A 12806-nucleotide genomic window follows, 5' to 3' on the forward strand; every position below is an offset into this window, starting at 1 on the left:
TACCAAGCTCAGGGAAAATTAACATGATAGGTATTCTTTGTGGGACCTTTCTGCAGGAAGCATGCTTTACAAATAAAAATACATTGATATTACCTTCTTTTGGTACCACGATATAGCATCTCTCTCATTTGAGGCCATCTGTGTCTCCAGCCAGAGAATGGGATTTCACTGAAAATGAAGGAAAACCAGTCAGTGAGTCCAGATGCTGAAAGGTACTCTCCCAGTTTGGGTAGAACTCAGAAAACGCTTCTCTCAGCCTCTCCATGCGTTGCTGACCGTCTCGTTCCCCTGCTGTTTGCCAGAAAAAAAAACAAAAGCATACCAAAAAAAAAACTCTGGCGCAGTGGCGACCGGAGAAGCCTCTCTGCGATATTTTGTGCGAGTGTGTTCAGGGATGCAGGGAACTGGAAGAGAAGGGGAGGTCGCTGGAGTTGACCTGCACCCCACCTCCTCCGCTCCCAGGAGTCCTGCTCTCACCTGGTGCACGCTGCCCCGCAGTCCGGTGGCCGGGACCTTCCTCCTCAGCGGCCCCGGCCCGGCCATGAGGCCGGGGGCGAGGCGGCGGGCCAGGCAGGCCTCATCTTCCCCCCGAGGCGGAGACGCCGTCTGGGCCGTTACCATGGAGACTGCGGAGGCCGCCCCAGCTTCGGAGGCAGCCGGCCGCCCAGCGCCCAGAGGAGGGCAGTCTGTTGCCAGAGAGCCGGCGCCCTCCAAGCCCGACCTATAGGGTCATCGGACAGACCCTAAAATAAGCAAAGAACGAGCTAGGAAAGGAGGGGGATAGAAAGTGAAGGCGGTCTTAGCTAGGCTGCCAGTCGCTACGGCAACGGCAAACGGCTTTGTTCCGCTGGAAAAAGTCAAGTGCAGAGGTCCCAAGGCCCGGGTAGCAGCTGCTTCGGGGCGGTGGGCGCGCGTCCTCGCTACGCCGGGCCTGGAAGGGCCGTGACTCAGCCGGCCGAGAGGTAGGCAACAGCAGCTCCGCAGACCACAGTGCAGCGAGGCCGCGGCTTCCGCTTTCCGTGTTTCGCTGTGAAGTTGGCTCCGCCCCCGGCCCGGGGCCTTCCCGCCGAGTCTCCGCCAGGCTTCGGGACCGAGGGGCTGGGGAGCTACACGGAGATCAAGGCCAAGAGCAGCTCCCCCAGATCACCTTTCAGGTCACTTTCTCACAAATGACTTTCCCAGCCCTTCATCTAAAGGAGGTCGGTCTAGATATTCCAATAGTTCCCCGTTCATTTCTTTGCAACGCTTATCTTGTGTTTTCTGTTTCTTTGTGCTTCATTATATTCTATCGGTCTTCCTCAATGGGCTGGGGGCTCCATGAGGTCAGAGACTAGGGCCTGGCAGGAGCCTGGCACACAGGTTCTCAACCTTTGCTTAATGAACGAATGTTTATATGAATTTATGCCGTCCTGGGACGAGTCCTGGCAGGCTGCGCCTTATTAATTCCTTTCCTCTCCCGTCCCTCAGCAGCTCTGGGACTTAAGCCTTCTGGGTGCTCAAGGGTAAAGGAAGAAGAGGGCCAAGGCTTGGGGGGCAGGTTCCAGGACACTTTCCCAAATTAGGGTAGGGGAAGGTAGCGGCGGGAAGAACTGTTTCTAGGTTAAAAATTCAAGCAGGCTGCTAGAGGTCAGGAGAAAGGAACGGTAGCGACCTCAAATGAATATTTAAAGATACATTAAGAAGATTTTAAGCCTCTTTCCTCCTCTATACTTTTTTGGCCATTAATGGAACACTGACCCCTAACGGCCATTCTCACCTCACTTGAAGCACTGACCTTGCTTGCCCAGCATTGTCGCATTTGGGTCAAAGCTAATGAGATAACGATTAGACCACTGCAGAAAGCCTAAATGCAGTTCTAAATGTTTTACATCATTATTTTTGATTATCTATCAAATCGACATAAGGTGGAAGTTATTATCCCCGTTTGACCGATGAGGAAAATCGACTAAGTTAAAGTAACTCCCATAGAACTAATTTAAAATTATTTCACCCAGGCTTGATTTTTATATTCCACACATTGGCAGTGGTTTCCTTTCTGCTTTTGCTTCTTGACAGCTTTTCCCATCCTTAGAGCTGAACATGACAATTCTGTCTGGTTTCAACACAAATGGCTGACTTTAAAAAACACACACACACAAAAAAAACAAAAACACTGGAAAAATGAAAGCCATTTTTTGTATATCTAAATATTTGCTTTAAGACATAAATAACACTAATTAAACATTTTACTTCATTGCTTAGCACACAAAGAGGCCTTGGGGGGAGTTCCTGGAAGAACTGAAATCAGGTAAGGCTCTCACTGAGCAAAGTGTGGGCTTTGAACCCAGAACTGCATTCAAATCCCTGCTCCCACTAAAAGCTATGTGATTTCGGGTAATTTATTCAACCTAACAAGCCTGTTTTCTCACCTGTATTATGGAGATTGTATTGTTACCTTCCTACTCAAGGCTGTGAGGATTAAATGAGCTACCTTCATAAAAAGTACCTGGCCCTCAACAAACATTCGTTCCTTCCCTCTTCCTTTCCTAATCATAAACAAGAGCTATCAGTGCTTAGGACAGGTACCTCAATTACAGAGAAGTTCACACAAATAAAAACTGATGAGGAAAAAATCCAGTGAGTTATGTCACTTAATACATCAATGGTATCTGAAACATCTATAAACCACCTTCATTAACTAACACTGTATGCATGTACTTTCAAAAATATCGACATCCCCAGAACAAAAATTTAAGATTATTCTCATAGGGATAAATCAATTTATGCAGCGAGGAGTTAACTGCCACAAATGCCAAGCATAGTTTTTCTTCTTCCCTCAAACTAACTGCCTCTCAATATGGATGAAATTGTCCCCCAGTATCTATGAACTTTCTTTAGGAAAGTCAAGATTTTCTAATTTTGTAATCTCTATTAGTAAAAATTAATAGGGGACAGAGAAGGGACAAATACTTTAAAAACAGGTTCCAGGTAGCTAGAATTCACATGTGCTATTCATTTTGTCATGAAACATCAGTAAAGGACAAATCAGACTTTGTTTATTAAAAAAATACTTTACAGGAAAAAAAAAAACTCTATGCATTCCATTGTCCTATTTTACAAAGAAATAGCTTAACAATTTAACACACTTAGACAGCTACAAAAAAGCACTGTGTTAAAAGGATTATTATTCACACAAATTTAGATTTAAGACTATTCATTAAAAACCTTTTTAAAACACTCATTAATGTCAATAAACAAACTAAGGCCACAAAACGCAAATAGTCCGCCAGGCAAATTATACATTTCATCTATATGCAAAGACCTCTTAGATAAATTAAAGCCACAGGAAAAAAAGTCTTAGCTGCCAATCAAAATGGAGTTTAGTCACAGAAAACACTATTACATGAAAATTTACAACATGTGATAGAAGTAGTACATTAAGTATTTCTTTAGAGAGAATTGAAAAGTGCTATATTAAGAGACAGTGGTCTCAACTACATGCACAAGTGAATCCTAAAAGATGTATGAAGAAAATGGAAGGCCATAATATTTATGGAGAGATACTTGCTTTTAAAGCAACAAACTTTCAGGATGAGGATAGGTCCCTTATGTGCTAAAGAAAAACATCTGTCTTGTACATTTCCTCTACTTACTGCATGACGAATAAATACAGCTACAACCTGTTTTTTAAAAAATAATACTTAGCAGAAATATGAACCTCTGGCATGTACTAGTGAAAGTTTTTTTTTTAAAACCTGTAGCAATGATAAAACAGATTTATCAGACACAAACTCAATTATTCTAAAGATATAAATGCAAATAAATTTTTAATGGCAAATATAGATGAAAATAAATGATCTAATAATGAACTAATAATAATAAAGAATACATGCAGTAAGGGGTTTTTTGAATTTTGGTATCTTGTTCCTAAATTAGCTTTCATTCTAGACAGTAATTATAGAGGGAAAGGCAATAAGCAAAAGTTTCTCCAGTCATTAAGCATGAACTTTATGCCTATTAAGACTGATGCAAGACACCTTTTCCTAAGGTTTAGTAAATAATTTTATATGATAAGCCCCATTTTCCCCCTACAAGAGCTTTTAATATTAGTCTACTGTTATTCCAACTATCTCTAAGGGGAAAGGGTACCTTTCAAAAGTCTTTAAATTCAAAATAATAAAGTACCAGTGAAACAAATTCTAAGTACTAAATTAGCAAATTAAAAGTACAATTAAGCCTAGGAATTCATTTTTAAAGAGTTAAAAACTTTGGAAGGGAAAGAAATATGTAATTTTGATTATTATTGCTTTATGAATTTGGGATACTTCTTTGAATCATAATCCTACTCCTAGTGTATCCTGGTAATTATAGAATGACTTCTGGGGCAGGGGGAAGACTTTTCTCCTGATTAATGAATACCATAAAATCGTTCTAGTTACTAAGTTTACTCATTTACTGGGTCCTTTCCATAAGCACATTTAAAAAATATCCCTCTGCTCCACAAAATACTAAAACTTATAGCCACATTCTGCAAGTAATCTCAAAGAGCTGGCACAACAGGTAACATACCAAAAAAGGAAGATCAGCTTACATTTCAGTTACAACTTCACTGCCATCACTACTTTACAAGTCAGAAGACGCCAGATTGTTCCATGCCTCACTCCACCAAACCAAATAATTTAATGATTTTAGAAAAGTTGCTATCATTTGTATCACTAAACTAGGATACAGCTTTAAAGAAGTAAGAAACTCAAAACTTGCGCTTTTATATTCATCAGTCTTTAAAGCATGCTATTAAAATCTAATACTCACATAAGACATTCAGTTTCCAGATACATTACTAGCTAAATGTTTCTCTCTCAGTTCTATTGCAATTCTAACATACAATGAATTTATTAGTACATGATTTTAAACATTTTTATACTCTTTTAATATGTTATATTGGAGTTGAGGGTAGAATGTTTTAAAGAAAATGGGGATTTGCTTTTGATTGTAGGTCTTTGCAGATCCGCTGGTTCCTGAGTGATTATACACAGTGATGGCTGTCAGGAGACAGTCTCCTTGTTTATTAGCAATGACCAGCTTAGATGACAGATGGCATCTGCTGGATGGCAAGTGGGAGATGGGGAAATCGGATCTTGGAAGACAAGAAAAAAAATTAAAAGTTTTTGCTTTAACAACCTTGTTCTTCATGATTATTTTAAAAAGCAAATGTTGCCTGAGAAGAATTTTACTTTGCACAGCCTGGTAAAGCTCTATGAAATTCTTCTGGACAGAAAAACAAAAATGAGAAATAACCCAAACCCACATACTTTGTGATTAACCCCTTCCCCCTAAAATAACAAAATAACAAAAAACACCCTCAAAGGCAGGTCCCTTAAAAACTAGCCTTGATAAACCAGAATTTACCCTAAAATTTATACCCAAGATTTTAAAACACCCCTGCAATAATCACATTACTGTTCATACCATTCTAATTACCTTATTTACAAAGATAACTAAAACCAACATCACTTCCAATTCATAAATGGTTTACATTGAAATGTTTCTCTATTTGTCTTCATCCTTTTTAACAGAGAATACATACATATACATATATATAAGGAATAATACAGATTCTAACTAATCACTGCAGTATTTGCTGATGGTTACTTTTCTATCGGTTTACACAGTGACCTCTATACTTTGCTAATATGCATTTAACTACACAACAATATTGCACAAAGTAATATTTATATAAGATTTAACCTATTTCAGAATATTTTAGAGAAAATTCATATTTGATATTTCAAAAGATGCAGCTAAGTTTTCATGGTGACAGACATAATAAAGCAGCATCTTTTTTTGCCTATGTTAATGTAAATATTCCAAATCTCAACCTCCAGAAAAAAAAATCTCCAAATTGCACTATAACCAGGTAGATACAAGAATCTGGTCTTAGGTGTGGGGAGTACTCTTCCTTTAATAAACAAAAGGCCTATTGTATTATTAACTAAGAGAAAGTGAAATGTGTATCCCATTAACATTCTAAAATAATAGAAAGTTAAGACTACACTAGCTATATGAACTGTGCCTGTTCGAAAAAAAATGGTTAAATACTCAGGCACTAATAAGGATTAGGCTACCTGAAACTCTAGGATGAAGTCTAGTGCCATATTCTTTATTAGACAGTAGCAACACAGAGTAATAATAAATAAACCCAGGTATTCACCAGTTGAAACTGTGAACTGAAGTATCTCAACAGATCTTTATGATGAAGAGGTTGATGCCAAGTGACAAAAATAGTTTTTCCTAAGTTTCATGCACAAAATATGGCAGCCTCATCTGAAAGATAGGTATCATTCTCTAAGTTTGATACTCGTGATCAGTTTAGGAAGCAAAAGTATCCACACAGAATGTGAGGATGCTAGGAAGCAGAACAACAGAGTATCATGTCAACATTATCTATTTTACCCAAAATATCTTCCACAGTTACCATGTATTCTAGAAGAGATTAATGAACCATGGAGAATGAATGACCAAGGACTATTCATCTTTAGATATTTTTAATTGAAATATCCACTGGGCTTTAAATAACAGATACAAAAAAAGACAGTTTGGATCAGAAAGTGCTGTGCTTTCTCTTTTGTTAAGAAATCAGAGAGCCACTGAATTCCTTAGAAACTATCGGTTCTTTATGGTTGGAACTAAATAACTGACTTGCCCATGTACAAGATGCAGGAATTCTTTCCTACGACCTACGCCATTTTTACTGTAGAAACTGAATCTGTGCCATAAAAGCACAAGTACTAAACCATAAATCTGATCTTCTATCATAAAAACAGCAAATATGGCAAGAGACAAGGCAAGATAAAATGAAAGGAAGTGAATTATTTACCAAATAAGAATCTGTTATTCCAGAGAATTCTCATTTTGATTTGAAGAAGAGATTGAATTGTTACCTCACACCTTAAAACAGAAAGTAGCAGCAGACCCACTATTACATACTGTACTAACGGGATAAGATACAACTCTTAACTTTGCATAATCTGTGTAAAAAAGATATGCTTGACATTTGTGGAATGTCATTTCTCTTTATAGAATTATAGGCAAGATTTCTCCAATAAAACTTAACTTAAGCCAGTTATAAAACTATAACTTCACATCAAAATTTAAAAAAGTTAAAAAATGTGTTTGAATATGTACATATCACACAGGAGTGCTTGAATGTTCCTGTAGATTGTGTTGCTGGTCAGAGTCCAGTCTACTTTCCACCTTTAAAACTGGAATAGGCTGAGTCATCTGATCTTGCTGTAGATTAAGTTCAGATGAAGGTGGGAAGGACGATGAAGCAGTTGTCAAAAGTTGCATCTCTGTGCATGTTTCCTCAGATTCAGTTTTTATTCTCACACACTGGGAGTCAACTTCTAATTCTCTCTTTCCATTTAAATCATAGTCCACGTTAGAACTGCTTTCTGTGTTTTGAGAGGCTTCCACAACAGGGTGGTACTGTTTAAGCCTTATATGCCAGGCTAAGCTGCACACTGCTGACACTGTTTTGAACTGATGAATGACATTTCTAGGGATGAAGTAGATATCATTGTCGCACAGCTGAATTCTAGCATAACGAATGCCTTCCCGCCTCATTTGGTTTAGTTTCGCTTCATCCACCCACTGCACACACTGAAGAGAGGAAAAAAGTTGCATGAGATTTTAAAGTAAAATATGTAAAGATGTAGTCAAATAAAATATTATAATTAGCACAGGAAAACAGTAGGATCAAATTAAAGCTAAACAACACTGTATGATATACAACTTTCTAAAATTTCCTACAATTCTTGAGACACATTTTTCCTCATATTTTACTACATTTCTAGTAAAAAAGTACAGGTTAAAATTAGGATGGCCTAGGGAATCACTTAAATAAGTATTTCAAAATGCAACTAAGTATCAATATTCTTTGACCCACATAAGGGCAACATTTGTCTGCTCCTTCAGTGTCTTTCAACCTTTTGCAGGTGAGGACACGCAGGGCAATGGGATTAACAGCTGAGACTGCTCATGGCCAGAACTGAGTTATCCTGGGCCCTCTGACCATCCCAGGCCCACCTGGCATCCCAAAGACTGAAGGATTTTAAGCATTCTGCTTGGGAAGCTCCGTTTTAATGATTTTCAACACCCTCCACAAACAGCCTTTAATAGTAATAAAATTAAATTCACTATCCCATGTATCCAACTATAAGATAAAATGCAAAATTAAATAGGTACGGATACTTATTTCCAAAATCTCACTCAAAGAGAGATAAAAAAGTAAACGTTATTACCTGGGAAACTGGAGGTTCATGAAGGTCCAACTGAAGTCTCTGTACAACATCAGTAAAATCCTCAGCATGAAAACAAATCACATCTTTGGTTATGCGAGGTTGGTCACTCCTAAGATTAACAAAATTAAGCTTTAGAAACAAGCATCTCATAATGGAAAAAGGTGACAAATTTCAATCTTCCCGTTCCGGGAACTGCTATACTAGCAAAGAAATAGATGCATAACTCCTAAGGACAAGGTATACATTTGTTTCTTTAGTCAATTAAAAAAAAAATAAAACACCAATACAGCATTTTTTTTTCAAAATTAAAATTAGTTGTTATAAAACTAAAACATCGATGACTAAAAACAGTTTTATTCTAAACTAGATGCATTTGAATCCTCTAACCACTTTGCCCCACCATCTCCATGCCACCCTATAATGTCATTATCAGGATGGAAAGAAATGGACAGAATACATCTCAGCCACACAACTGTCACACCTTCCAGCTTTCAAAGTAGAGAGGGGAAAAAAGCTAAATGATCTTTAACTTGAAATACTTAACCTGTGATTGAACTATAATTCAATCAAACTCTAACGTCAGATCAAACTCTACAGTAATATCGAAGGCCCTGAAGGCATAAAAACAAAAAACAAAGTAAAATAGTTTTTAAATATGTTCTGAGCCTTGTTTAAACCAGGCCGCAACTGAGTGTAAAAGGGTGCAACCTCTATGAAAAACAGTATAGCAGTTCCTCCCAAAATTAAAAAACAAATTACCATATGATCTAGCAATTCCACTTCTGGGTATATATCCAAAAGAATGAAAGCACGGACGTGAAGAAATATTTGTTCATAGCAGCCAAAACGTGGAAGCAACCCAAGTGTCCACTGACAGATAAACGGACAAACAAAATGTGGCATATACATATAATGGAATACTATTCAGCCTTAAAAAGTAAGGAAATTATGACACATGGTACATGTGTACATGGTACAATATGGATGAACCTTGAGGATATCATGCTAACTGAAATAAGTCAATCACAAAAAGACAACAACTGTTTGATTCCACTTATATGAGGTATTTAAAGTAGTCAAATTCATAGAAACAGAAAGTAGAATGATGTTTACCAGGAACTGGGGGAGAGGAGAAAAGGGAGTTATTGATTAATGGGTACAGAGTTACAGTTTTGCAAGATGAGAAAGTTCCAGAGATCTGTTTCACAACAACATGAATATACTTAACATTACTGAACTGTACATTTAAAAATGGTTGATTTTAATTTTATTTTATGTGCATTTTACCATAATTTTTTAAAAACTGTCCCCAACCTTTCAAATTGAGTCCACATTTTCTTAAGACATTAACCAATCTTGCAGCTGAGTTCCATTAACTTACCATTCACCAAACTGTACAGCTTTCAAAACCCCAACAGCAGCCGTACTCTGCCAGTCAAACCCCTGACCTACATGATCAGCATGAGCTCTTGTCCTGTCTTCAAAGAGGACTTCACGGGGTTCACTGGTCCGAGGTAGGTACTGGAGATTTTTTATTTCATTCATTGATCTGTAGTTGATTTGGTTTTGAAGCAAAGAGGGGAAAAAAAGTATTAACAGCAGTAAGGCAAAAAGTCTATTAAAATGCCAACTTTTAAATAAGATGAGGGCTGAAAAGGGTTCAATGATTTCGATCATCAGCATTTAACACACTATAGTGTAATGCTGAATGTGATTACCTTCTTCTCTCAGTATGTCACAATAATATAGAAGCTGTATCTTTGATTTGGCACAACTGTAGTGTTTGAATATATAAAATTTAGTTGTCTAGCAACAGAAAATACAACTCAGAGTTCAAGGCTGTATGCCTCTTTACCCTGAGTCATTTTTAAGTCTCAAAGCATTCTACTAGACTTAATTCAAGATGGCAACCTGAGCCAACTACATGACCTCCTTTCACGTTAAAAGAGAAGTAAAAGGCTTCAAACTAATGTGGTAGGGGTGGGGGAGAATAGTGGGAGAATGGATGGGAGTATAAGTGAAACAGAACTGGCTATGAATTGATAACTGTTGATACTGACTACATGGGAGTTTATTATATTATCTTCTGCTTTTTTATGTGCTCAAATATAATATGAATATGAAGCAACAAATGAAAGGCATTAGTGAATGAACAAGAGCAACACATTTCTGGAAGGTGAAAAATGATTAAAAGTATCTTGGACTAATGAAACTGAGCAGAGAAAGCCACAGGCCTAGACTATACAAGAAGGGAATGGCAGCTAAAGAGGCTAGTATGATGATAATGGACAGAAAGGAAGTAAGGTTGAGAAGGGAGCAAATAAAGTGAAATCTGCACATAAACCTGTCACATGCCACCCTAGTGGTAGAAATTTGGACAGTCAGGCATTTACCCTCATGCAGAAGACTGTGGGTGACCCACCAGCAACCATCTCTCATCTTAATTTCTCTGAAAGAACTCTGATTTTTATTAGCTATCTTCTCCTACCCTATATGGAACCCCATTCACAAGCTCCAAAGGTAGATCCTGATGAGTTCTGGCAAACTACACTAAGCTCATTCCCCTTGCCAGTGAATGATTTAGGAATGAGCATGAACTGATCGAGTCTGGCTAGCAATATGAGAGGAAATCTGCTAAGAATTCTGCAAAGCTTCCTGGCTCCTAAAAAAGAAGTAAAGGACAATCTCTTCTTCTTTTAGATATAACCAGATCCAGATGTGATACCTAGAACTGCTATAGCCATCCAGCAACCATAATGGAAGCCACTGTAAATACAAAGCCTAGGAAAGAGAATGACAGAGGAGAGAAAAGGAAAAGATCTGTTTCCTTGATGACAGCACTCAGCCATTTGACTATATGGTACCTAGAGTCAACCCCTCTGAACTTCTTGAAATACAGGATAACATTTTATTTTATGAACCAGTCTGAATCAATTATGTTGCCTGTAACCAAAAGCATCTTGATAAACTTTCAGCCAAAAAAACCCTGCATGTTCTTCTCTAAACACATTGAACTTACCATATGAATAGTACTAACATAATCCTCTGGTATTTGGACATATCCTTTAATGCCCACTTCTATGCCTGTTAACTCTGAAGTGAAACCTATCTACTGACAAGCCTCACTGAAATATAAATAGAATGCCCAGTAAGCCCAATGCTGTGTTCCTAAATTCGAATGGGTCAACCAAGAATCACCAGATATGTGAAAACAGCCTACAGCAGCCTGACAAAGACCAAAAAATGCAATGCTGAAATGTAAGGATTTTGTCAGAAGACAAAAGTCAAGTAAATGTCCCAGAACTGAAAGCAAAAAGATAATAAGAAATACGAGGATAATCAAACTGAGGGATCTATTATTCAGCCAACAGTAGTTTCATAAAGAAGTAATAGTGAAAATGAAGAGATTACTGAAGGTACTAAGCAAGAAAAATTCCCAGAAATGAAAGGAGATGTGAATCTTTCAGTTTAAGGTACCCACCAAACAACAAAAAGGATTAAAAAATAAGAAAAGCCCGAAGATGTATCATTATGAAATTAAGCTTCCAGAGAGGAAAAGAAAATAGGTTACTTACAAAAGAAGAATAATTACACTGGCATTAAGACTTCTCATAAACAATATTAGATACCAGAGGACACTGGGGCAATGCTAAAAAAAAATCCTAAGAGAAAATACATCCTCTGGACTACAGCTAAACTATCAATCATATTTAATGACAGAAAAAGATATTTTCAGACATATGATGACTCAATACCTTCCTTTTCGTAGAATATAACTTGAGTATGTGGTCAAGCAAGGAAAAGAAATAAACCCAGAAAGAAGACAACCACAGCTTAAGGCAGAAAAAACATCAAATGGTAGATAACTGTGAAATAAGCTTTTCACACTGAAGTAAGAAAACACAGAGCTCCAAAAGATTTCCAGGTAAAAAGTGATGAGTTAGAGCAGACAGTATGATTGAAATTCTGCATTCTTGAGGGTACGATAAAAGCAAAGAATGCAATGTAACTACCAACATTCTCCCCAAAAAGAGGCTATATAAAAAAGCAACAGCCAAAAAAAAAAAAAAGCAATAGCCAAAGTCATAGAGAAGGTCAGTGTGATTCTAGAAAAAAGTAATGTATCTTAAGCAATAAACAGAATAGAAGATAATTAGGGATATGGTCAAGAGAAGTGTATGGTATCACCTCAAAATAAGGCAATCAGAAACTACAAGGACTTTCCTGGTGGCACAGTGGTTAAGAATCCGCCTGCCAATGCAAGGAACATGGGTTCGAGCCCTGGTCTGGGAAGAACCCACATGCCGCAGAGCAACTAAGCCCGCGAGTCACAACTACTGAGCCCACATGCCACAGCCACTGAAGCCCGCGTCCCTTGAGCCCATGCTCTGCAACAAGAGAAGCCACTGCAATGAGAAGCCCACGCACTGCAACGAAGAGTAGCCCCCGCTTGCCGCAAACTAGAGAAAGCCCGCGTGCAGTAACGAAGACCTAATGTAGCCAAAAATAAATAAATAAATTTAT

The 12806-nt window shown here is 38.0% G+C and overlaps 2 protein-coding genes across 4 annotated transcripts in view; both read right to left on the bottom strand.

Annotated features, from left to right (window-relative positions):
* The window catches only part of PHTF1 (putative homeodomain transcription factor 1), a 74499-nt gene extending 73496 nt beyond the window's left edge, over positions 1-1003 (bottom strand). Inside the window, exons 1-2 of one of the 2 annotated variants that reach the window (XM_032623737.1) lie at positions 478-975; positions 94-168 (exon numbers count right to left, since the gene is read on the bottom strand). In XM_032623737.1, coding sequence (XP_032479628.1) covers positions 94-138 — 45 coding nt within the window. In that variant the 5' untranslated portion in view covers positions 139-168; positions 478-975. Of the gene's footprint in view, positions 1-93; positions 169-477 lie in introns of both variants that reach the window. The other variant, XM_032623741.1, reaches the window with a different exon arrangement.
* Positions 1004-3013: 2010 nt separating this feature from the next.
* RSBN1 (round spermatid basic protein 1) overlaps positions 3014-12806 on the bottom strand; it is a 44180-nt gene continuing 34387 nt past the window's right edge. The window contains exons 5-7 of one of the 2 annotated variants that reach the window (XM_032648736.1): positions 9664-9831; positions 8283-8391; positions 3014-7641 (exon numbers count right to left, since the gene is read on the bottom strand). In XM_032648736.1, the coding sequence (XP_032504627.1) occupies positions 7168-7641; positions 8283-8391; positions 9664-9831 (751 nt within the window). In that variant the 3' untranslated portion in view covers positions 3014-7167. The remainder of the gene's footprint in view (positions 7642-8282; positions 8392-9663; positions 9832-12806) is intronic. The other variant, XM_032648745.1, reaches the window with a different exon arrangement.

The sequence above is a fragment of the Phocoena sinus genome, chromosome 1 (genome assembly GCF_008692025.1).
Source record: "Phocoena sinus isolate mPhoSin1 chromosome 1, mPhoSin1.pri, whole genome shotgun sequence".
NCBI classification, from domain to species: Eukaryota; Metazoa; Chordata; class Mammalia; order Artiodactyla; family Phocoenidae; genus Phocoena; species Phocoena sinus.